This window comes from Numida meleagris, chromosome 16 (genome assembly GCF_002078875.1).
Source record: "Numida meleagris isolate 19003 breed g44 Domestic line chromosome 16, NumMel1.0, whole genome shotgun sequence".
NCBI classification, from domain to species: domain Eukaryota; kingdom Metazoa; phylum Chordata; class Aves; order Galliformes; family Numididae; genus Numida; species Numida meleagris.
The window spans coordinates 1,424,006-1,448,866 of NC_034424.1; the positions used below are offsets into that span (position 1 = coordinate 1,424,006).

The window sequence follows — 24,861 nt, forward strand, 5'->3', positions numbered from 1 at the left end:
ATTAGAACGCAGTAATTCTGAAATGACTGCAAGAACCATAATGGGCTGTCATCGCAGGAGATGGTCGGACTGGTGACTTTTGAGGGAGCTCTGCCATCACTGCAGGCTGACCTTCAGCCCGGGGTGAGTGGTCTGCCTGCAACTGGGTTGTAACAAAACCTGCAAAATGAGATCAGTGGATGCTTTTCTTTCCTTGGGGCCGACATTAGGAGGCTGGTACCAGTGCAATGAGTTGGACTTTACTGCAGCTAAACCTATTTAATGGTTTTGAGTTTTTCTTCTGGCTTATGACTACTTTCATCTTATTAAAGGAGTCTAATAGTAATTACAAACAGAGTATCTCAGCCTGGGAGAATCAACATTCCTAAGCATAAGTATGAGTTAATCTATACTGTCTACAAAATGGAAAAATAATGTAGAAATTAATTCACAAATAATAAGACATATTATATTAAGTACAAATAATAGGGTTTAGAGGTTTGGTTACTTGAATCTATTATGTGGATTTAATGTTTAAATCTGCAGTGGAACCAACTAATGTGCTGTCCAGGCTGGGCTTGGCAGAAGGGCAGAAGGGCCATCCTGTGCTTGTGTTCTGTTAGTTTTGTGTTCCCTGTGCCCAGAACTGCTCACAGCCATTATCACAGAGTTTTATCCAACCCATTTGTGCATTCTGTGAGGTCTCATAAAACACAGAAACTCCAGAATTCAGATATTGCCTCCAAACTGTGTGATTGTGTCCTAATTCGATGCTGAAGGATGTTCAGATTTCCATAGTTTGTTCTGTTCAAAGCTGGACAGTTGAAATGCTGGTTCAGGGCCTGTCTCAGGTCCCAAAGTTGACCTATAGATGAACCTCACAACCAGTCTAATATGCATAGTATTAACTGCACATATAAGATGCTGTTTATCCATATTTTGCCATGTCAGGATGAGTATGTGTATTTTGGTGTTTATCTACAGAAGCTCTATTATAATGCTTATTGTGCAGTGATAATGGTCAAATGTGATCTTGATCACAAGGGAACTTTCTTTGCTGGAAGGTTTGTTATGCAACGAAGCATTCTGCAGGGGGCCTGGGCAGACAGTCTTTGGTCAAAGAGGCCTGTGGTACACCAACATACATAGCACAACTCCTTGGTTCCTCCTTGAACCCTGGCCAGGTTTTGGGGGGAAAACTGGCAGGAGAAGAAGGAAACGAGGTGTTCCACCTGACTGTTATGTAGATTTGTATATCCAGTGGTGTAAGGGCTGGACCTGCTTGCAGCAACTCTGGGGACCTCACCTGCAGGGTGGATGCAGTGCTGTAGGACTTCCCAATTGTCAGGTAGGTTCTCCAGGTCCTCACTGCAACCAGAGCTCCCTACTGACTGCAGGTCTGGGTGATGGTAAAGCAATGGGGCACTTGGTGATGTATCTTTCTTAATCACTATCGCTGACCTCATGTACTAATGATTAGATGCACTAGCTTGCTTACTTTCTTTCCTGTTAAGCTTATCTTTTGACTATAGGCAGTGCTTTATTTTTGTATTATTTTGAAGCAGACAGTAAAATAAGCTTATCCCTTTGGTTGGTGTCGGTGTCCTTCCTGTTGACCCCATCAGCTGGCAAAACAATGGTGAAGCAGTTACTTGGTACCTGATGGCAGTAAGTCAGTGTGAACCCGTCTTCCTCTTGAGAAAGTTATGGTTGTAAAACATGATCATAGAATCATAGAATGGCTTAGATTGGAAGGGACCTTAAAGATCATCAAGCTCCAACCCCTGCCGTGGGCAGGGAATGATCTGAGCATTGAGGAGAGGGCTGAGGAGTCCTGCAGAGCGTGGCGAACCGGAGGCTGCTCGCTGCTTCCTCGCTGTTTGCTTTCATGCTGCAGTGTCAAAGCCCTTTTTCTGAACCTCAGTCTCTGGGTCTCCGGAGGAAGGGAATGCGGAATATAAAACCTGCAAAGAGCCGGGATAGAATTTTCCACTTCAGAACTAGAGTGAAATAAAAGTGAGCAAGTTCTTCATTTTGTCTTTTTGCTGTGCAGTTGCAAGTTGGATCAACCATGCCAATTCTATGAATTCTGGTCAGTATTCCTTGGTTTTCTTTGATATATTTTTTTTTTCCCCTAAATTCTTGTAGAGCAGAGGGCAGCTCCTGTCAAAAAAGCTCTTCTAGAACATTGAGGTTTGCAAAAATGGATTTGCCTAACTATTTTTCATTTCTAACTGTGAGCAGTTATGTGGTTCCACATGGCTGTGCAAATTCTGGCTTTATGTGGAGCCTTCTGATCAAATGAAAATTTCAGACTGAAGTAGAGAAGGTGGTTTCAAATCCAGCATATGCCTCTCTCCTCTTGCTTCTAGCCCTTAACTAAGCTTGTTTTCAGTTCCTAATTACGTATAATGCATCTCGCTGAAATGCCTTTACTAATAATTTATTGGACCTTTTAATGAGTTATTCTACTAGAATGTCCCTTCTTTATGCACAAATTAGAATTAAAGGTTAAGTGTCTAATGTGTTGAGATGAGCACGGTGCCTGGAACCAGGACAGGCTGGTGCCCTTTGCTGGGCAAAGTCTTCTGAAACTGAGACATCAACCTCATCATCAAAGGCCTTTTTCAGGTCTCTGTCTTTGGCACACAACTTTGTAGACTTTTCTTAGGTGCAGTAAAAGTTCTAATTTGATGAAGTCCAGGCAAGTAAGTTTGTGATTGAACTTTTTCCACAGTTGTCAACGGTTTACGGGCGTTCGGCCCGGTTCCGTGACGAAGGGGAGGGGGACCCACGGGTCCACGCCCCGGGAAAAGGGTAAGGAGATGGCCCTGAGAGCAAAGAACAGCGGCAACAATCTGAGGAGAAACAAACTAATTTACTAAATAAGATATTGGAATGCAAAACAACACACTATAATACAATATAATTACAATTTAAGCTGATAAATCCAATGCAGAGAGAGAGAATGTCCCAAAATCAAGGTAGGCCTTACTCTACTACCGACGATAAGACGGCTGGAGAGCGAGGTGCTGCCAGGACGAGAGACGGCGGAAAAAGGGACGAGGTCTCGTGGTCTGCAAGTTTTTATACTGCGAGCTTTTATCTTTTCCCTCCGGCTGGAAAATGGTAACAGAGGAGCAAAGTACCGTGGGGAATGTAGTAGTCCTTCTCTTCTGAGAACCAGGTACATCCACTACATGATGTTATGATGTGGAATACCAATAACCGAAAATCACAAGACCATGACAACAGTGCATGTGGTTCTTGGCAGTGTCTTTATGTACCAGTGTTTTTATCCAGGTTGAGATGGATTTGCAACCATGTCTAAGCATCAGTGATTGCTCCTTCCTTCCTTCCTTCATATGTTTCCCTGTTTCAGTACTTCATATTTGATTCAAGCGAGGTGCGTGATTTGGGGATTATATTTGATATAGAACTAGGACATCTTAGTTGCCACTCCTTCATATCTTGGGAAATGCTGCTATATGGAAAACGTTACGAAAGTGAGTACCATGCTTATCTTTAGAAAGAAGGGAAGAGGTTTGCTTCTCTTACGTAATGCTTGTCTTCTTACTGGGTCACAATTTGAGACTGGAAGCCTTGCTGAAGTGCTATCTCAGACCTGCCTTATTCTTAAAAGATGAAACAAGCCAGACCTCTGATATTTGCCAGTGCTTTGTTCTTCTCACTTCTCTTTCACAGACTTGTAGTTCTGTCCTGAAAACAGATGACTTTGGAATACCAATTTAGATGCTCTGTGAGGTTTCTCGGTGAATCATGATCATCCGTGCCTGGGGGTGAGACTGCTGCCATGCTGTGTTTTCTCACCTGAAGCACAGAAGAGCCAGGATTCAGACTCCCAATGAGTATGCTGAAATATGAGTCTCTTGGGAACTTTTAAAAGTTACCACCTCTGGCTTGGAAATTCATGAGCTGCAAATTGCTGGAGGCTTGGAGAATGGCATTAAGCTTTCCCTGCTCTAATACTCGTGCCCAGCAATCTGTTGTTGGTCACAGTCAGGCAGTACTGGGCTAGATAAATATTGAACGTTACCTCGTATCACCTTTCCTGTGCTCCTGCCCTTGAGCTGTTAACCCTATGTCTAATCCTTCTGAAAGATAAGACTGTGGAGGATGGAGGGACGTTGCTGTTACACCAGGAGCAGCCATAAGTTGCCTGGGGGTTGCTGTAGGTGAGGAGAGAGCATCACGTTATCACGTGGTGACGTGCATTGGAGATGCAGTAATGCACTGACTGGGACGTTCCTGCCTACCAGCATGGCTGTGTGAGGGGTGTATACTTGAGAAGGATTTTCATTACCTGGTTATTCTGAGCACTTTAGTCTAAATAACACTCGGTCGTACTGTTCTGTGAGCTTGAGAACGCATATGTTCGTGTTCTTGATCACGTTGATGGGGGGTTATTTAATGGTTGGCTAATTGGGAGCTTGCTAGAAATTGGAAGTGTAGAGCAGATGGTTGCTAGTTCTGAAGCAAAACAGAGCTGTTTGAGTTGGAAGCATCTCCGTGTCCTGTGCTGGTTGTGAATGATGGTCTGTGTGCCCTCGTCCTCCAGGGGCAGGTGCTGGGAGGCTCCTGCAGTGTGCCCATACAACGTGCTGGGTAACGGGCTGAGTGCGGGCTGCCCCTGTCCCAGATGCAACAGGAAGGTGACTGGATGTGATTTCTGAAGAAATGCTCCTCCTTGAGGCTCTGTAGATGTGTTGTCCCCACTTGAGTGGTGTCTGGAGGTGAGGCAGCCATCACCTTACTAATGTAAAGCTGCATCCCAGCTCTACAAAGCCTGCTTTGTGCTGTGAATCAGAGGCATTTGGGGCTGGGTCACTGTGTTCAGCATGTCCTCTTGGGGCAGGTGCTCTGGTGCATCAGGTCGGTGTGGTGGACTCTGAGCTCCTCTGATGCTCTGAGATCCCAGCAGGCAGGCACGGGGAGGTTCACAGCAGATGTAAGGTGCAGCACTCGCTGCTCTCCTTATTGGCAGTCTCTTATTGGACATTTTTATTGCATTCCTCAGCTCATTTTTACATTCCTCTTAGTCTTTGCCTGCTAAACTTTCACCACCATCATAAAACTGTTTAGGTCACGTATGTTGGAAGAATAACTGGTCTACATATAATTTCTGTTTTGCTGAGAACTTTGATACATTAATGAGCGCAAATGAGAATTCAGGTGTTGAATGCTTTTTCAAAAACTGCCTGCCCTTTCTCCCTTATGATGAGGAAAGGAAATTCAACTCTAGTCATCCCAACTTCTGTGCTTTCCTCCTAGTTTTTCTTCCTATCTCTTTGGTCTCCACCTGTGGTGTGGTCTTATGTATTTTAAAAAAGAGCAAACATTGTTTGGATGCTTGGAAAGAAAAGATTAAAAATCCAAAATGGAGTTTTTTGCCAGGGGTAGCACTAAGCTGTGTTAAAACAGAGTGAAGCCTGGGCTGGAAGGATGAGCATCACGAGGGACACAGATTGATGCTGAAGGTTGGGGTGGACAGCACTAGATATTGTATTTGTGCTTTTTTTCTTTCATTTTGAGCATGTAAGTGTGGAATTCTGATACTTGAGCATCTTGTTCACTCATGGTCTCTTGATTTTTACTAAATACATTACGCCATGCTGCTTCATTACTGCCTTGAGAGACTACACATGATTAAGTGCTCTGTTTTTTTCATACGTGAATTTCAGTTCTTTTATTAATAGAAAGGATTACATTAGAAGAACACTAATACCAAATGAATGGCATTTTTTATTTGGTAAACATGAATTTCTCAATAGGAGAACTACGAGGTTAATCTTTTATGTTTTCTCAGGTTTGCTTTTTTATTGTACTTAGCTGCACCTATTTTGCGACTTCCACCAATGAAATAGAATCACTGATAAAGAAAAAAATAGATGAAAGTGCCTGTAAGAAGCTGATCTTTGTTGTGTACTGAAATTTGTCTCAGGCATAATGCTGCTGCCAGATGTGCTTATGTTTAGCTGTAGTAGAAGTAGTGTGAATCAGGCTCAGCCCTCTGGATTTGGGTTTCTCTTTAGAAAAAGAGTAGGGGGTTGGGGATATGGCATATTGAATAGGAAGTACTCCCAGAGAGCTTTAGTTTTCATCTGAGGAGCTGCTTCACTGCAGGGTGAACAGATTTATGTATTTCAATATGCCCGTGAGTCAACTTTGTTCTTTGAAACCAGATTCCTGGGGTTTTCTATGGTTTGGAAAGGTATGTGATACCCTAAATATTGTGTTTGTGGTGTCAAAATACAGCTGAAGTAGAAACCCTCATTCTTTATAACATTGAAGAACGCAATAAAAGAGCTTGTAGGTCGGGGCCAATGCATGAACACATGTGGGAAATGGGAAGATGTTGTTGTAGACAAGTGTGAAAATCTTCATGCCAACTCTTCTTTGGCAACTCTCAATGCACTTATCCATCATGATCTTTAAAGAAAAAAGCTGCATTTGTTATAGTGATATAGCTACATTTTCCCAGTACAGTTTGTCAGGAGCTGAATGGCAGACATTTCATAGATGAACAACTCTGTTCTTCCAGGTCCTGCCTTGCTGCTCACAAGTGATAACATCAAACAGCGGCTGGGTTCTGCTGCGCTGGATAGGTACGTGCCTCGTATTACACGTGGAAAAATGCAGGAAGGTACTATGCAAATATACAGCATTTGGGAATAAAACCTTGTATTTTAACGTGCAGCGTGCTTTCTGATCAAAGTGTTTGAGACAACGATGTTTCAAGAGCATTTGGTTCAAATGTATGTGAGTTGTTTGGGTTTTTTTCCCCCATAGTTACTTTCTTGCTTGTGCAATTAGACAGGCTGAATTAGCCCAAGGGGATACTGTGTACTCCCTAGGAATGTTGTGGAAGCCTTACTGAAGCACTGCGTCCTCTTTTCTCTATGTGCATCCTGAATGGTATAAATAATGGAGTAATCCACATCCATGAGCCTGGAAATGAAGGCAGGTGAGGGAATGTTAAGAAACAGACTGAACAAGCAAGAGCTGCAAGGTTCTGATGCTCTTCAGATGCCGTGCTTGACATGCAGGACTTCACTCTGACAGGAGCTGTGGAATGAAAGAAGTTTGTTTTCTCTGTCCCCAGTATCCATGAGTACCGACTGACGAGCTGGCTGGGCCAGCAGGAGGACATCCACCGCATCGTCCTGTACCAGGCTGACAGCACCCTCACTCCGTGGACTCAGCGCTGCATCAGGCAGGCTGACTGCATCCTGATAGTAGGGCTGGGAGACCAGGAGCCCACTGTTGGAGAGGTGTGGAAACAGCTTCTTCCTATATTTGCAGTATTAGCAGTCAAGAGCAAAGAAAAATGCTGTTTCGCACGAGTGAATTTCTGAGGATTTAATACCCAGTGAAGCATAAATAACAGATTTCTCAGGAATATTTCATTATAAGTAGAAGAAGAATTAAATGAGAATTTTCTGAAACAACAAGCTTTATATAAAAGTATTTCCGGCCAAGTTCCAAAGAATCATTTTGATTAATGGTAAATCAAAGCCAGATCGCCTTGAAGCAATATGGCAGTCATGCTTCTGTCCAGAATTTCTCTGCAGGATCTCCAAATAGGCAGATAAAATCTTCTTTGTTACCTCTAATGGTGCATGTGTAGGGAAAGCTATCTGTAAATTGTATTGTACAAGTAATTTGTTGTATTTCATTAGACTGTAAACCTTTTTTTTTCCCTACTACCTATTTTTATCTTTAATACGTTATTGCTAAAGTTTGTGGATTGGGGACATAAATTCTACAAGAATTGGGGGAAAAAAATAGGACTATTAAGATTGTGAAGTGCTGAGTCTGACCTGCAGAGAACCTGGGGCTGTTTCCATCTGCAGCGTTCCTTTGTGTCTTGTGTTAGTTCTTTGTCAGTCTGGGGGAGGCAGGAAGCACAGGAATGGAACTCACCATCGGATGTCTAAAACGACAAGAAAGGCAAGGAGAAAAACGTGGTCTGATTGGAAGAAAAAAAAAACAACAAAGCATATTGAATGCTTTTAGGCTCAGGTACGGCTTGAGAAGCAATCTCATTCTGTGTGAACAGCACACATCTGTGCCGTGCTTTTGATGGTCTGTGTTCTAGGTAAAAATCACTTGTTTTTTGCATTCAGATTTAAATCCTTGTCCAATTTTAGAGTTCTCTTTTCAGGTAAGCCTACAGCTATCAGCGTGGCTGACTAAATCCATCTTGTTTGAGGTTCTCAGTGTGCGTAGAGATCTGCACATTCAAATTAGGTGTCAGGCATGTATTTGCATGTGTATATATGTATTCCAAAATACAGTATCCCATTAAGTTAATAATGGAGCAGTAAGCAGCTGATACCCCGATTCCTTTGGTGTGTATAATTTGCTGTAGCTGGAGAGGATGCTGGAGAACACAGCAGTCCGAGCCCAGAAGCAACTGATTCTGCTCCATAAGGAGGATGGGCCTCTCCCTTCCCGAACTGTGGAATGGCTCAATATGAGGAGCTGGTGTTCTGCTCATCTTCATCTCCACTGTCCACGGAGAGTGTTTTCCAGAAGAAGCTTGCCAAAGCTGGTAAGATAGCTGATTTGGTGGTTGGGCTCTTAGCTGCAGTACTTGTAATCCATTTTTCAAATGTAATCTGACATGGTGTTGTTACATGGTGTTCTTATTTGCAACTGAGTGTTACACTGCTGCTATTCTCTTAAATCAGTTTGGCTTTAGAATTACAAACATGCAAATCCTTGATCAAGAAATATCTTCACAGAAAATACTGCGCTACTGTGAAATTCTTCCAACGTAAGAAAAAATATGAGAAGATGCAGTGGGTTACTAGACCTGTTAGAATAGTTCATAAACCCTTTTTTTTGTTTGTTTGAAGTAGAGCTATCCACTTTCTAACAGTATGTTGTTCACATAGGCTGTAAGGCATTCATGCTCTTAGGATGATCACTGTATTCCTCCCTTCTGCAGATAGAGATGTATGAGCGTGTGTTCCAGAAGCCACCAGACCGCCACTCCGACTTCTCTCGCCTGGCACGTGTCCTGACTGGAAATGCCATTGCCCTGGTCCTTGGCGGCGGGGGAGCCAGGTGGGTCCCAGAACATTCTCTGGTGTCTAGTGCCAGAGGTCCCAGCCTGCTGCCATGTGTCCTGCAGCCTGTCCCAGATGTGGATGCGTTGCTGCGGGGTCCTAGAGCGCCAATGTTGCAGAGTTGTGATTTGATCGGAATAACAGGCGTCCTATAAAATTTGCACTGTTCCGTAAGCAATGTTTTGGAGAGAGGCTGAGGAGATGCTTTTGTTATGCAAATGTAACCGGGTGGATTTTTGTTTGGATTTCTGTGGAAGGAACACAAGTAGGAACATGAGTTTGTTACTACTTGAGCCCTCTCATACAATGGGCTTAAAGTCATGATGAGGGTAAATGTGAGTCTTTTTTCTTTTGTTGGCCTACACTATGGATTTTTCCCAATGGATTCTTGTATTAGAAAGTGGCTTATGATATTTCAGAGGCCCTCAAAGCTTTTCAAAATGTAGACAGCCAGAGGAATTATGTTCTCAGATGAGAGAATGTTCTCTTCTTTAGAATCACTTGATACCCCAGGTGCCTGTACGCTTCCCACAGCCCTGCTTCCCAGAAAGTTTGTGTCTGCAGATGCAAGGGCAGGACATGTGCTGAACACTCCTATCAGAATTCCAACTGAGCTTTGGAAATGAACGATTACCAATGTTTTTCTTCAGAATTCCTTTCAGCTTTGTGACTTTTCTGTTGAGATAGACATAGAATTTAGTAGTCTCAAGAGAGCACCAACTTTATTATCTTCATCACCATGTTCTTGCCCTTCTTGAAAATAGGGCTTGGAAATACTGCTCTCTCAAATATAAATATGCAATATAGTCTGTCTATTCAAATCCATGGAGATACCACGTTTTTGTTTTTGCACCAGCACGTGCTTTAGAGGGAATATTCCCTATAAGTAAAGGTTAGAACTCTTTTCTGACAGCTTGTTCTGGTTAGTCACTTGATGCTGAGACAGCCAGTGCTTTGCTTTGGCTGTTTCTTTGAGTGTCTGTACAGATGCCTTTATCCTGGTTGCTTTCTCAGTTTCCTTACCTAAGATGATTTTGGTATTTCATTTCTGAGAAAAGCACTATCTTGTGGAGGCACAAAATAAAGCAGAGGAAGGGAGCTTGTACTTCATCTGGGTAGCTCAGGAGATTTCTTATCAACTCATATAAAGCACTTGGTTTCTTGTGCATTTTTCTGGTTGTTTTGTTTTGTTACTAGCTATCTGAGACTTCTCTTTACTGAAGCCTGTGCCATGCTAAAATACATGCACTTCTGTATTTCTGGCAGCACATTTTGCTTATTCCCTTCCTTTCTTCCTTCTGTAAACACTGCTGTAATTTTTGCCAAACTGTATTTTTGTTCTGCTACTTAATTGGCAAGCTACCACCTACTGGTTTTCAAGAGCAGAGGTAAGAAAGAGCAGGCTTGTTAGAGCCTGTTTGTTGGTCCTGTCTTGTCTTCTTCCCCAAATCTGAAGCGCTGCACAGCTGCTGTGTTGAGCTTTTCTGGATGCAGTCACCCATTCAGCAGTGTGCTCATGTCTCATCAGCCATTAATTTGTCTGTCTCTGCACCTATGCAATATGGAAGACTTTAAGAGGATAAAATGGCAGAACAGACAGTGAGTGAATGTGATACTTCCTTCTTTCTCTGAAATCCTGTTTGTATCATGGCCCTAAAAGCTTTTTCTGGGAGCTCCTGATGGTGGCACATGGATGGTGGGAGCATTGCGTTTCCAACAGAAAGGTACTTGCATGCTATTTCTGTAGCTGGATTGTCATTGAAATTGTGGTTGGATGAATCTGATTTTTTTGTTTTAATTTTTTTTTCCAAGTGAGAATATAGTTATGACTTCTGGGAAAGGATAGAGTTATTCTGAGCTCTGTACAAATCTGCCTTTGAAAGCTTTGCGGGCCAAACTAAGTTCTTAGGGCCCCTCCTCTACTGACAAGGAGACTTCAAGAGATTGTGCACTGGGTACGAGAAATCATTCTATAATTAAGGCCTGTCTGACTAAAACCATCGTGATGAGTGGCTACGCAGACTCTTGCTATTTAGCCTGGCCTTTGGATAGTACTCTACATGAAGTAACCTCTTACATTGTTCTGGAAGCATGAATCATACTGGTCTCAAAAACAGCGTAGAGCTGCAGGGCGCTGGCTGATCCTCGTTTCTGTGAAAGGTGCTGTGCTCTGTGGCTCCAGTAATATCAATTATTTAGTTGTTATTTCTGGAATGTTTGTCTGGCTTCCCAGTGATAGTCAGTTCGGGAGGTTTTACCAGAGCCGCTTCCTAGTCATTATCTTTGGTTTGTCATGACAAAAGGCGCGTAGGAACTGAGGGTTTTCTTTCTCCTGTGAAGTTAAAAATATAACAAATCAAAGTGATACACTTCTGAAATTATAGTGTTTTGCTATAGTCAAGTGCTAACTTAATTTCAGTTAGAGTCGTCAAGGAGTTTGGGGGAAGGAAAAGTGATTTGAGTTGAGAAAAATAATACCTCTGAAATGTAGTTGCAAGAATAATGACACAGCAAACCCTGCAATAAAGGCACGAACCTCCCATACGTCATTGTCGTGAACTTCAGCCGTCCCACACACAGCCCACCCTTCCTTTGGTTTCCCATAGTTGTCTTAGCAAAGCTGTTGGAAAACTAAAATTTATGGGCAGTAAATACTTAATAGAGATGTATCTGAGAATCCCTGGGGCTGTGGAGAAAAACAATTGGTCGTGATGTTTCAGAAGGCTGACTGACGCTGCACGGTGATGACAAGCCTTGTTGTTGATTATAATGTCATTCTTGTAGGAGTTAATTTGCTCCCATGCGCCGATTCCGCGGAGACACATTAGGAAAATACAAAGCATTAGATGTATTTGTTTGGGTATTTTGACGAGCACCATACAATACAAACACACGATGTGCATCAGAGATGCTGCAAGCTCTTTCTTGCCTTTTTGGGGGGCTCTGAAGCACGGCACTGTGACGAGCTGCGTGCTCGTGCTGGGTGCTGCTGCCTTCCCCTGCCAGCACTCGTGCAGCCCGTGTCCTGCTGCTGCCCCTGCCCTGCAGTGCTCTGCCTCTCCCTTCCTCCCGGCCCTTTCCTTCAGGCAGGGAATGGCAGCCTCCCCTGGGAGCTGCTGCTGAGAGGTGTTTCTAGGTATCTCGTCAGGGCGTCTCTTCTCTTTTCCCCGTTCAGTTTTCTCCCCAGACTTGCCATTTTGCCTCAGCTCTTGAGAAGTCAGGTTTTTGGCTTTTTTTTCCCACTGCTTGTTCTCGCTGACTCTAAGGGTTTGACTAATTGGTGCCTTTTCATTTTGGGCACTTGGCCTATTTAATCAACTTGTTCTTTCTGCCTTTTCTTCTTTATTTTCAGTGCTGGTCCTCTGGAACAGGAGGATAAAAGCAGCCCATGAGAAGCACATTATGCCTTCCTTGTTAGGGACTTACTTGTGTCTGAACCTGTTTCTTCCTCATCTTCCTGTCTGTGTCCCTGACCCCATGCTTTTGGAGGCTGGGTGCTGCCTGGTGACTACTTGGTGCTGCTCTGATCCTGGGAGCCCTGTGCTGAGCCCCCCTTGGATCTCTGTGCTCCTTAGAGCCAGGTTTGTCTTCTGATTCAGGGGCTTTAGCCAATGATCTGAAGCCAGGGAGAGTGCCCGAGTGGCAAAGCTCATCATCCTTTTGCTCTGAGGAAACCAAATTTGCCTTGTGTACCCTCAGTGCATGACTCCAAGATCCCAGACTCCACAAAGAATAAAATCTGGAGGCTTTACTGTCTCTGCATTCCTCACATTTGGCTTCAACTCCGAGTCAGTCAGAGCTGTGCAAGCCCTTTAGCAGCAGAGATCTGCTCTGGACTGCTGTGTTTTGCTCCATAGCACACAGTAGCGGAGAGAAGTGCTGTCCATTTGTTCCCACTGAACAGAAAACGTCAAAGCTTGGTGCACATAACAGAAACAAAGGCTCCTGGGTGTGAAGCAGTGGTGGAGCTGATAGGTACATCCCAACCTTCAGGATGTGCTGAAATGTCTGTTCTGATGGGGGGAAGTCTGGAGTTGGAGGTGATGTACGTGTAGTACATAAAGTGCAGTCCTCAGGGCTGGATGGTTTGCTCACAAGATGCAGGCAGCGCTCATTTCTCCTGGTAACTTCCTCACCGTGGTGCAGGTGATGGCAGCGGTGTGGTTGTGAAACCCTGATGTTCACTTTCAGACAGGAACAGAGTCTCCAGGGGAGACTGCATCAAGTTTTATGGTGCAGGTGCTTCGGCTGCAGTTCCAGCAGTTAAGGAAGATTAATTCTTATTCCTCAGCTAAGAGTGATAATTGATGGTAGGATCAGTGGAAGGAATATGTGTGTGCAAATTGTCTTTAATAGCAGCACTGGAGATGTGCATCGCTGGAAATGGAGATGTGAGCTCCCGAGGTCGGTGAGTGTGCCTCAGATAGAAGGCAGGAGCTGGAGTTGCCTTTTTGAACAGTCTGCCCTGACCACGAGCACCCAGATGGTGAATGTGCATCTGGGGAGCAATGGGGGCAGAGGGGAGGAATTTACTGCCTGAATTCAGAAGCTGTCTCCAGAGACGTGTGCTGGAAACACAGTTACAGAGAGCACAGAAGGGTGCTTTCCTCTATGGGTTCCTAGGCGTATTAAATAGAATGGTTACAGAGAGATGAAAGAAAACCCCCAGGGCATTTCCTCGACTCCCAGTGTTCCTCATACACATCAGAATACATTACATATTTTTCAGTTTGTTTGCTGGGTTCAAAACTTTACATAAATTGAGTCTAGCGAGAGCACCCCGAGCTGTAAGGCACACAGGGACACGGGGAACCCAAATGTGTTGGTATTACCACGTCCTCACGCTGCTGAATATAAGCACTGTTCATCTTGATTAATAATGTCTCCTCCAAGCTTCGTTCCTATCTAGATCCCCTCATCCTCTCTCTTTGCTTTGTTAGTCTGTAAGCGTGTTTCCCTGTTCAGACATACCTGAGCCCTGGGATTAACCACTTTCTTTGCACCCTTTCATCCCACTATCATTGCTGCTTGTTTGCTTTATATCTGCCCTTCTTTTCCTCTCCCAGGATTTTATTTCAAATCCTCTCTCAAAGGAGCAATTAAAAAAAAAAAAAAAAAAAGAAGAAGAAATAGTTTGCCAGCTGCTGCTCCCATACTGGGGCACGTCCTTATTTGTCATCAGCAGACATTGCTCGGCTTTGGAGTAATTCCCCCGGGATCGTGCAGTGTGCTTTGGGACTGCACTGCCTTTTGCAAAGAGATTATTGATGGCGATGCTTGGGGTTGCTCTCGGTGCTTTATAACGGGGTGCAGGTGTACCCTTCATTTGTCATCTGTCTCCTAGTATTTAGAATTCACAGTAAACAGAGGGCCAGCAGCTTGAGAAATGTATAAAAATGGTATTCCCGCTCTTGGAAATATTAAAATAATATATCCTGATGAAAATAATTGTTCTGAAGGAGATTACGAAACAAAATTGCTGATGACAAAATCATTTGTTCTTCGTTCTGACCTTGGTTAGGATGACTCCAAAAAGCACCGGCAGCCTCTGGTGCTCGCGGTGCCGTGAATTACTGCAGCCATGGAGGGCAGCAGCACAGAATGGGCAGACAGGATTCACTCTGCTTTGCTCAGCTCCTGACCCAGGTAGGCTGAGGTAAATGCCTTAAGTGCTTGTGGTGTGCTGTAAAACGAGGCTGTCGCATCTCAGCTTCAGCATCAGCACAGGTCAACCTTTATAAAAATGCTCTGGAACGCTTATGAAAGAAGTTTAAACAGTTATCACTGTGACATTTGGGGGGCTTAAGGAGAGTGCTGTGCTCCCTGAATGTGCGTTCAGCAGCGAGCTGAATGTGTCTGGGGAATTTGCTTGAAACGCGGTATCCAGCCCAGCTGTTATGATTAAGTTAACTCTTTATTCCAGTGGTTTGGGAGCAGCCAGGCTGTTGGTAATCCTGTGTGTGAAGTCTGCTCACAGAGCCGAGCTCCATGTGTTCACAAGGGCTGCTGAGCTTTGAGGGCACCCTCGCCTGTTTTTGCTGCAAAGAGCCCTACAGTCCCCAGGAAATCCATCGTGGTGCCGCTGCTGAATGAAACTGAAATATGAAAGAGGCCTGAAAAATGCATCTCCCCTGCTTTTAAACCAAAGAATTAAATTTACACTTTTGCAGTATTTACAGTCTGTTAGCGGCCAGTAATGATTACGCTGCAAGATTTCTAGGGTATAGAAGTGTCAAAATGATCTGAAAGAGGCTGACTCTGCTTTGTGTCATGAAAAGAGCAGAATGCTTGAAATATCCTTCCCCCAGTTCCCTTTCTTCAAAGTAATCCCTCTGTACACCGAGCCCGACCTCAGCCCTCTGGCATTTGCAAGGGCAGGAAGTTAGCGACTCCGGGTTAATCCCCGTGGCCTTTGCATTTGTCAGCCCACGGCTCCTGCTCTCCTTCAAGCACAGCCAGCTCACTGCCACGGGGTGCGTTTGGAAGGGCAGCTATCTGAAACCTGCAGTACGTTTGTGTGTGCCTAGCTACATCGCTGTATCTCAGTATTACAGTTGTAATTGCTCTTCGTCGTATCCCTCTTACAAACTCAGATAGATTTATGGGGCTTCAGAGCTCGTCAGTGTTGGAGGAGTGGCCTGGTGCCTTGTGTTTGTGCTCCTGTAACGTGTAGAGGATCCATTGCCATGTCTGAGTGAGCCAGACCACAAAATGGAAACCAAATTCCAGTGTGAGCCATGCGGTGAGGCGCCCGGATTCCCAAAGTCTTTCAAAGAGCAAATGTGGTTTCAGGGGGATATCTAGGAGCTGAAATAGCGGTGAAGAATTTCAAGTCTTTATCCTTAAAGATAAAATTACACCTGGATTTTCTGTTGGTGCTATTTCCTATAGGCTGATGGGGAATGATAAGGAGTCTAGGAACTTCCTTGGAAACAAAGATGACAACTTACGTTTGGATTCCTAATTTGAGTCTGACCCAGCTCAGCCCTGGAGCATGTTGTTTGAACAAACAAAGCCCGAGTCCTAAAAATAAAGCAGTGAGATTAGTATTTGCCTTAGCTAAGGAAATCTCGTGAGACGTGGTCGTGAACTGAAGGCTTCAGACCTTCTGTTTGCAGATGCTTGGTAATGAACTGCGAGTAATTGCTCCTAAGAGGCTCTGCTTAGATTTCTTTGGGGATGGTGCATCTCGTGCATTGCCAAGTGCATCACTTTGAAATTCTGTTGTGAAGTGCAGTGCTCTTAAACACGGGCAAAGCCACGCGGCCGAGACCAGGCTGGGGCGCTGGTTGCTCGGTGGGCTGTGTAACAGTTGGGTCATTGCATGCACATGAAAGCTGTCCTCGTATGGCTTGGCACCCATGTTATGAGTAACAATTTGGTTTCTGCTTTCCTATCTGAAGCACCTATGTAATTGCTCACTTGCTCCCGTTTGCCATGGGGGCTGAAGATTAGAATGGCTTCTATGAAATCCTTCAAGCAGCAGAAACTGGGGAGCCATCTGCTTCCAAGTTATGACTGGGGAAAAGGAAAAAAAACAAAAGCAAATTGCAGGTGGTTTAATTGGGCTGTCCTGTCCTGACCTCCAGTCTTCAACCCCCCAAGCTGATTGATTCACAGCACTGCTCTTGGATTGCTGCAATTTTAGAAATGGCTCTGACCTTATCTGGGCAATCCCGGGTAAGAAAGAAGAGACTGGAGAACTTGTGAGTAAAGCCTCACCTAAATGCTGTGCCTTTGTCTGCATCTTCCCTGTGCTCCCACCTGCTGACCTCTTGCTGCTGTGTGTCCTGGACCCTTCCCATCCATGTGGCCCTCTGTGCTCTGGGGACTGTTCCCTGCTGCAGCTCCCAGCCAGAGTTTTGATGGTGCTCAAAAGGCTGTTCACAAATAGCTCTAAGTGGTGGGGGTGAGAGGGAAGGATGCTTGTTTCCCAAAGAAATTATTTTTTCCCTGTACATATTATAATATCTGTTTTCCCTGTACATGTACAATCATTTCTTGGCTTACAGTGAGAGACAGAATGTCGTTTCCCCAGGCAGGGAGTGCTTTGAGAGGTGCAGCTTTTTCTCTTCTCCCCTTTCCTCCTGCACCCACCTTCCAGAATGTGCTCCCAGCAGCTGTGGTCGGAAAACAGCAACACCGAGCTGTAGGATTTGCTTCCAGAATGAGTCCTAGAATTGGCAGGGGTTGGTGCTCGGGTGGGCTTTGCAGTGCCTGCTGTGGGCTGGTTGCCCCCCCCCCCCCCCACCAGATCTGGCAGCCCAGGGCCCATCCAGCCAGGCCATGGGCACCTCCAGGGATGGGGGCACCCACAGCTTCTCTGGGCAGCTCTGCCTTCATTGTTTCTTCCCTGCAGTCCTTCCTTGGCTGACCCATGTGTGATCTTTCCCACCCCAACACTAAGCAGCCCCCCAGAAGGTCTGAACAATGTTTGCTTGTGTGTCATGCACAAACCTGTTTAAAGCTTGATCTGGAGTTAGTGTATGGAGGGGAAACAAGAAAGGGAACAGAAGAAATTAGAATTTCACCATGAGAAGGTGGTCTCAGAAGCTTTTCTTGGCGCAGCTGCTGGGAAGGATTGTGTTGGGATGAGGACCAGGTAATGAGGGTTTATTCCCCTCGTGTCAGCTTGGAAGTGGGGCTTCATTCTTAAATGTTATCCTGAATGGAAGCTTCCTGGTAAGTGTGTGAGGAGCTCAGCAGGACTGCAGCACTGTGGTTTCTGTCACCACTTTGAGCTGCAAGAACTCTAATTCTCCAGGTACCTGTATGATGCTGGGAAGCCTTATGATGGGGGGACCTAGGAAATAGTGTCATTGGAAAGGTACACGCGTGTTCAGATTTCCAAGCCTTGTTGGTTTGTGGTGTTGCACTGCAGAAGATGAAAGGTGCCCTACTGGAGGTGATACCCTTCATCATGCAGACTTGCTTAGTTTCTCAGTCTGGAATGGAAGCCCTGTGGGAACCCGAGCTGCTTGCTCTCCTTTCTGCACCTGCAGTGCAGGTCGGGGCAGCACAATCCATTCTGCAGCTTCACCTCTGCAGTCACGCTCAGAAAATGAGTTCCTGCTCTGTGTGCTCATGGAACTACATTATGTGTAGTTGGTGGGAAAGAATATTGGTGCACCATCTCTGTTTTGCACTGACTGTGTTTTCTTCAGCCCCCTGACCTGAGCACAGAGGGCAGCATGCATTCCTGCAGACAGCTTGCTCCGGAACGTCCTGCTGCATTTGCTCTCCTGTTTCAGCGGGTCGTATCTAATGGGAGCTCTGGCAGCACACGCAGAGCAGACACATGCACTTCTCTCCAAAGAATTTTTCTTTTATCAGCTGAGCTCTGGTCTCTGTGCAGCAGAGTTGCGTGCCAGCAGCATCTGCCCAGGAGATGAAAGCAGGGGCTCGTTTGAGGAGCAAGAATTTTGCTACAAGACCTCCTGCCAGAAGGACTGTGCTCTGATTGCCTTGCTGCCTTGTTCAAGAAAGCATGTCTTCAGCCCCCCCAGCTCCTCTCCCTGCTTTGTGATCATTTATTTGTAATTATTAACAGAAAAGAAGAAGCGGTGCTTGGAATTTAGGAAGTATGGGGCAGCTTTTAGAGGCTTTTTAAGCACATTTAGGCATGAGTTTGGCAAGTAGTGCAGTAGATAGCAAAAGAGGGGAGCGGATGCAGAGAGCAGTCCCTCCTTTTCCTTGCTCAGATCAGGTTGCAGGCCAGTAATGAGAGTGAGAGCAGAGCGGGGCTCCTCTTTCAGTTCCTCCTTGAACTGGTGGGGGCCATTTCCACCCTGTCAGCGAAGGGCATGAGTTAGCCAAGCCTGTCTGAGGGAGTGTGATATGATAGAAAAGAGTTTTTGTTTATATATAGACCGAGCTTTTCTGGAGCACTAGGCAAATCTTTGGGTTCTGTTGCATATGATTTGAAAGGCATCTTTAGGTCATTTGTCCTTGGTGCCAGGAGTCCTTGTCCTTAACCCTGCTGGGAAGTGCTCCCTACAGCTGCCCCAGCAGCAGTTCCTGGCACCAGGCAGCAGCACAAGGTATGTCCCTCCCCTCTGATCTCCCTCCCCTTTTCAGCTGGACTCTGCTCTTCCTCCCGACCTCCGCTCCTGAGATGCTGGGCTCCTGTGCCAGAGATTTCCCAGCCCCTTCCTCCGTTCCTCCTAGTGCTCTGGCATTGCCTCATCCGTACAGCATCACCATGAGCAATCTTCCTTTGTACTCTGCGTGCCAAACACTTGCATCTTCACATGTCGCCCTGAAACAACAACTCCCATGTGGAATTGTGCCTGGTATTACAAGAAGCACACGATCCTTGTTTCTTCTGCCCCAGTACCCAGACTGTTAGCAGGGACGTAGCTCCTGAATTTCCTTCCTTCTCCAGTTGCTGTGGCTGTGTGAGGCAGCGGCGAGCCGTCACTGAGAGGGGTGTGTGCAGCCTGGCACAGCTCCTGCCCAGGAATGCTGCTTTCTTTGGCAGCATGCCCGTGTTTGTGGATGCTGTAAGCTGGCGAGAAGAGGCCAAGAAAGGCTCCAACAGCAACAAGTTGGTGCAGAGTTGCGTGTAGCGTTTTTGTTGTGGTCGTGATGGCCTAAAGGTGCAAAGAGGGGGAGAAACGTTTAGGAAATCATCTTCCAGCAGGCAGGAGGTACGTGGAGAAATGGAGTGGGTTCAGGCACGCTCACTTTTCTGAAGTGTCTAAGTTTGCACAAGCACATTTCGTCTCGAAGCTCTTCAGGATGCTGGAGCTGGAAGAATCAGTTTTGCAATCTTGTATAAGCAGTCACAGAATCACAGAATGGTTTTGGTTGGCTAGGACCTTGAAGATCATCCAGTTCCAACCACCCTGCCTATGGCCTATGGCAGGGCTGCCAACCACCAGGTCAGGCTGCCCAGGATCCCATCCAACCTGGCCTTGAATGCTTCAAGAGATGGAGCACCCACAGCTCTGGGCAACTTGTTCCAGTGGCTCACAGCCCTGTGAGTAAAAAATTTCTTCCTAACATCTAACCTAAATCTCCCCTCTTTGAGTTTAAAGCCATTCCCCTTTGTCCTATCACTATCAGACTATGTAAAAAATTGGTCCCCCTCCTGCTTGTAAGCTCCATTCAGGTACTGGAAGGCCACAATGGGATCTCCCTGGAGCCTTCTCCAAGCTAAACAAGCCCAAAGCCAATAACCAGAACAAGTCAATAGGAGATCCCTTTCAGAGCAAACAAAGTGCTTTCATTCCTGTCTTATGGGTCAGTGCATTGAAATCAGTCCTTCTTTTGGAAATAAGGAATCACTGCACACTTGGCTGAGAGGTGGAAATATCACCAGGGACGTTGCCCATGCAAGGCAGGGAGGTGATGCTTTTCCAGCAGAAGCAGCAGTAATCTTCTGTGATTCATTCAAGGGCATCATACAGTGAAACAAAACCAAACCCAGTGTGATCATTATAAAACTCCTCGTTTTCTAGATGCATGAATGTGTAGAGGAGGAGATCCTATTCTGGGAGAGGTTCAAGGGAGGGAGTCCGGGGTGAAGCTAGGCCTGGCCAGTTTAAAATCATGCTCTGAGCAGGAAATGCTTTATAGTAATCAACATGTGGAAATGAATCCACACGATGCAGGCGCTCTCCAGAAAGCAGATCTGGTGGCACAGGGGCTGTTCCTCAGCAAGTATCAGTGTCGGTATCCTCTGTCCCTGGGGGCATTCAAGGCCCGGTTGGATGGGATCCTGGGCAGCCTGAGCTGGTGGGGGGCAGCCAGCCCACGGCAGGGGGCTTCCAACCTGAGCCATCCTATGAGAAGAAACAATAGAAAAGCAGCAGCAGGGGGATTCAGAGAGGAAAACGAAATGAGTTACTCTCCACTCCTGGTTTACACTGGTGCAGATCTGTCACTGAAGTCATTTACACCGGTACAGCTGAGAACCTGTCTCAAAGCTTTTCAGCAGCTGAGGGGATTTATTGTAGATGGAAAGAATGTGTTCGGCATAGCTTGGCCAAATGACACCTACAGCGGACTTGGCAGCTGTTAGCAAGTATTTGTAGGATGTAAACAGCAAAGGGAAAAAGGACGGAAATAGAGCAAACTGCGGGGGAGCGGAACAACAGGATGAAGGCAGGGAAAGGAAGTTTGCACAGCTGTGTGGCTGAGCCCACAAAGCATCCGTCCAGGTGAGCTGGGCGAACTGGTGTGCTGGCATTAGCTGCACAGAGCACGTGAAACTGGAGGACTTAGTGCTGTGCTGGCAGGGAGGAGATCAGCCTTCGCAGCTCCCTCCGTAGGGTCCCAGATCTCTCTGCTTTGGTGCTGTTTTACTGAATGTACGGGGATTCCTCTCCATTGCGGGTCGCTGCTTAGAGGGCCCACCATGCCAGTTTGGATCACGTTTCACCTCTGCTCTCGTTTGGGGTGGTGGGTCTCAGTGCGTGCTCGGGGAACAAAGTGTAGGCAGTGATTAGCAGCTTCAGAGCATCCTGAGCATGAGGTTGCACTGAGGCTTCCCACGCTTAGTAGCTGACAGCCCCGCATCTCCGATTCATGCACTCTACATTTAAATCCATCTGCGGTTTGACTTCTTTGGCATGTGCCACAGCGGGTTCCCCAGTTTGTGTTACGTGTCTGTGCATAAATCCTTTCCTTAACATCAGCCTTTCCGTGCGGTGACCTCAGCGGGTGGCCCTGTGTCTCCCTGCTCGGAGATGTGCCGGCTCTGGTTTCTTCTCGTGTGAAGTCCTTTCCATGTTGTCATCCTCTTACCTCTCTGTAACGTGCTGGCTCTGCCGGTGAGATGTCTGGGACAGCTTGCTGGTTTCAAAACACCGACGCATTCTCCATTTCTTTTACTTTGGCTTCTTTTATTTGCCTTTTGAATTTCCACTCACTGCTGAGTTACTATTTTTCTGAGTACATCCAGAGTAGGTCCCATCTCTTTGAGCCTATCCAGGTATGGCTTCCTTGCTCTATAGGTTTTGCTACTTTTTTTTCTTCTCCCATCTGCATCAAAGTTCATCTGTTTTATCACCAGACTCCATCGTTGCTCTAAGATCCTTCTGCCCTTGTTGACATCAAGGAGGATTTTAGATTTACCATCCTGAAGGAATTTGTATCATCCTCAGACATTGCCTCCTCATCTGCCCCTTGTCTGTGCCTGTGTGCTGAATGAAATTGCTTCTTTCTGATAACTGCTTGTCTCTGCTTGCTCTGCTTTCCATCTTCAAATTCATGATTACTCCATGTGCAGAGCCATCCCATCATCCCGGACTGGCTGAGGTTCTTGTAGAGTCACTGGAAGAAGAATCTTGCGCAAAGGTCTCTGAAATGCACCCATCCCTGAGTGCTCCAGAACAGCCCTGGTAGATGTTGGATGCCGTGCTCCCCTGAAGCCGTGCTGACTGTTCCCCACCATGGTTTACCTCCTGGCTGTTGTTCTCGTGTTGCTGTCCTTCACACTGAAATCAGGGAGACTTTTTTTAAGCCTTCTGCCATCATTCTGCTTTTTCTGCATTTGGTGCTTGTTTAGCAATGGAGTGGCAGTTCAGGTGTGTGTTCAAGTTCCTTTAGAAGGCAGCGTTTACATGCTCATGGTTTTTCAGTGGCTGTTTGTCTGATAATGACTTTTTTTCTTCTCGGCGCAGGGGCTGCTCCCAGGTCGGGGTTATCAGGGCGCTGATTGAAGCTGGCATCCCCGTGGATATGATTGGAGGAACGTCCATCGGCGCTTTCATGAGCGCTTTGTACGCTGAAGAACGCAGCTACAATCAGATGAGGATCAAAGCTAGGCAGTGGGCCATGGTGAGAACTCAAAATGTTGCATTTCTCCTCTCAGAGGACAGGAGTTTAAACACAAGCGCTGGTAGGCAGCAGTGCACAAGCAGCTGTCCGAGGCAGTGCAGCCATCTGCGTCCGTGTGTCCGTGTGCCCAAAGGCCTGGCAGGAAGGGAGCGAATTCCAAAGGTTGCTCGCTGTCATGCTGCAGCCACAGGAGTTCCTTGAGACGAGCAGCATTCACATTCTTGCTTCTGCTCTGTGCAACCTCCTAGCTACGATACGAATGCAGAATGATATTGTTGTTCAAGTCTGTTAGCATGCGTTGATTTCTGTTTTGTCTTTATTTTATATGCTGGAATCTGTTTCCAACTTCCAATGAATGTTTTTCTTTTGTATAATTTTCTCTCTTTCGTTCTCACATGCTGTCATTTTTCAGTGGAACTGAGTGACAGAGGTAATCCTTCTCTACACTAAATGCAAAATGTGTGATTCACGTTGTAGCCTTAGAGTTCTGGAGCAGTGATGCTCTGCTGCAGAAGAACTTCTTGACATTAATACTTACGACAGACAAAACCATTCATCTGTTGTTAAATGAAGGTTTAGAATGTTGTTTGAAACAGTGACACCTGTGAGTGAATTTATTGTGGGATGCTGAGGGGAAGAGGGTTCTTTTAGATTACACTGGTTCAAATAGATGGATGGTGAACATTTCGCATAGTTTCTGAAGTTTGCTAGTTACAGTACAATTCAAATTTTGCATTATTCATATGAAAATCACATTTTAATTTTGGTTTCCTTATTGAAGGGCAATTTCTAAATTGGAGTGAGCTCCGGGTCTGTTTGAATCTTGAGTTCTAGGGTGAGAGAGGAGGCTGAGCCTTGTGCATCAGCACTGTTTGCCTCTTCCAGGTGCCTGCTCACCGGCTGTGGAGTGAAACACAATTGCTGTGCGGTTGTAGGACACCACTTACCTTGTAAGCTAGCTGCTCTGTGGCATTGAAATACACACTGGGACCTCTGCATGTTTGGTGGCTGTGGGAGCTGGGCAGTTCTCCTCTGTCACTGGGAGAGCGCAGCTCTCGTGCTCTGTTACAGAGCTGCCTGCGCTGAGAAGCGCCTGAAACATCAACTGTGATACAGAACAGTTTGCTGAAAGCAGAAGACTGCGTGATGCCGGGGAGGCTTGAGATTAAGGACATTAAAACCAGCGGTACTGGATTGTTTCAGAGCATTTAACCTTGCAGTCTTCATTTCCTGAGCATCATAGGAGCAGTGAGACCTCCCTGCAATGACTCTCCCTGCCTCTAGCAGTCTGTGGCTTGCTGCCTTCGCCCAGTTGCTCTTATGTTTAATGGTTAGGTCAGAGCGGTGGAATTTTCCTCCGTGCGCTCGTCCGAGGGATCATCTCCTTGGCTGGGGTGCCAGGTCTGTTCTGTGCGTGGGGAGGCAGAGCTGGCGGTGCTGCTGCGTGGGCACCTCAGCAACGGGCTCCTGTGCTGCTTCCATTATTGCAGCTCCTGAACGCACCGGCCCTGCCTGGCATCACGTTTACTTTTACCAGAAACAGTTAAAGGTGAAATGAAGGAATTTCTGCCGTTGGTGGACTTCAGAACACAAATTGCAAAGCTGAAAGAAGGTTTCACAAAGGGAGGGATAGGCTTTGGCCCAGCGGTGTGTTCCGGCTGTTCAGGTGTTTGTCCCTTGAAACCTGCCAGTAAAGCTGCTGGAGGAAAGGTTAATGACCTCTGTTAGAGCGAGTATTTCTCATTATTAATGAAGAATGGATTTCCCTGAGGTTTGTATGACTGTGCTGTCCGCTCCACGTTCAAGCCAGAAATTGCTGAAGGGTTTGAGAACAGAGCAGGCCGCTCTGCTGGGAGCCCTGCTCCCTGCTCCCTGCTGGCAGCCCGCTCTGAGGTCGGGCCAGCAAAGTGTTTGTGTGCTACGCTGAAGAAACAGTGCAGCCCCCCTCCCCAGGCTCAGATCACAGCTCACGTACAGCTCAGTCTGGGGGGATTATATGTAT

General features: G+C 46.1%; 1 protein-coding gene across 3 annotated transcripts in view; it reads left to right on the forward strand.

Moving 5' to 3' along the window:
* Positions 1-24,861, forward strand: part of PNPLA7 (patatin like phospholipase domain containing 7) — a 121,244-nt gene that overhangs the window by 66,048 nt on the left and 30,335 nt on the right. For all 3 annotated transcript variants that reach the window (XM_021413645.1, XM_021413646.1, XM_021413647.1), the window contains exons 23-27: positions 6,542-6,605; positions 7,103-7,271; positions 8,372-8,554; positions 8,954-9,072; positions 22,703-22,859. In XM_021413645.1, the coding sequence (XP_021269320.1) occupies positions 6,542-6,605; positions 7,103-7,271; positions 8,372-8,554; positions 8,954-9,072; positions 22,703-22,859 (692 nt within the window). The remainder of the gene's footprint in view (positions 1-6,541; positions 6,606-7,102; positions 7,272-8,371; positions 8,555-8,953; positions 9,073-22,702; positions 22,860-24,861) is intronic.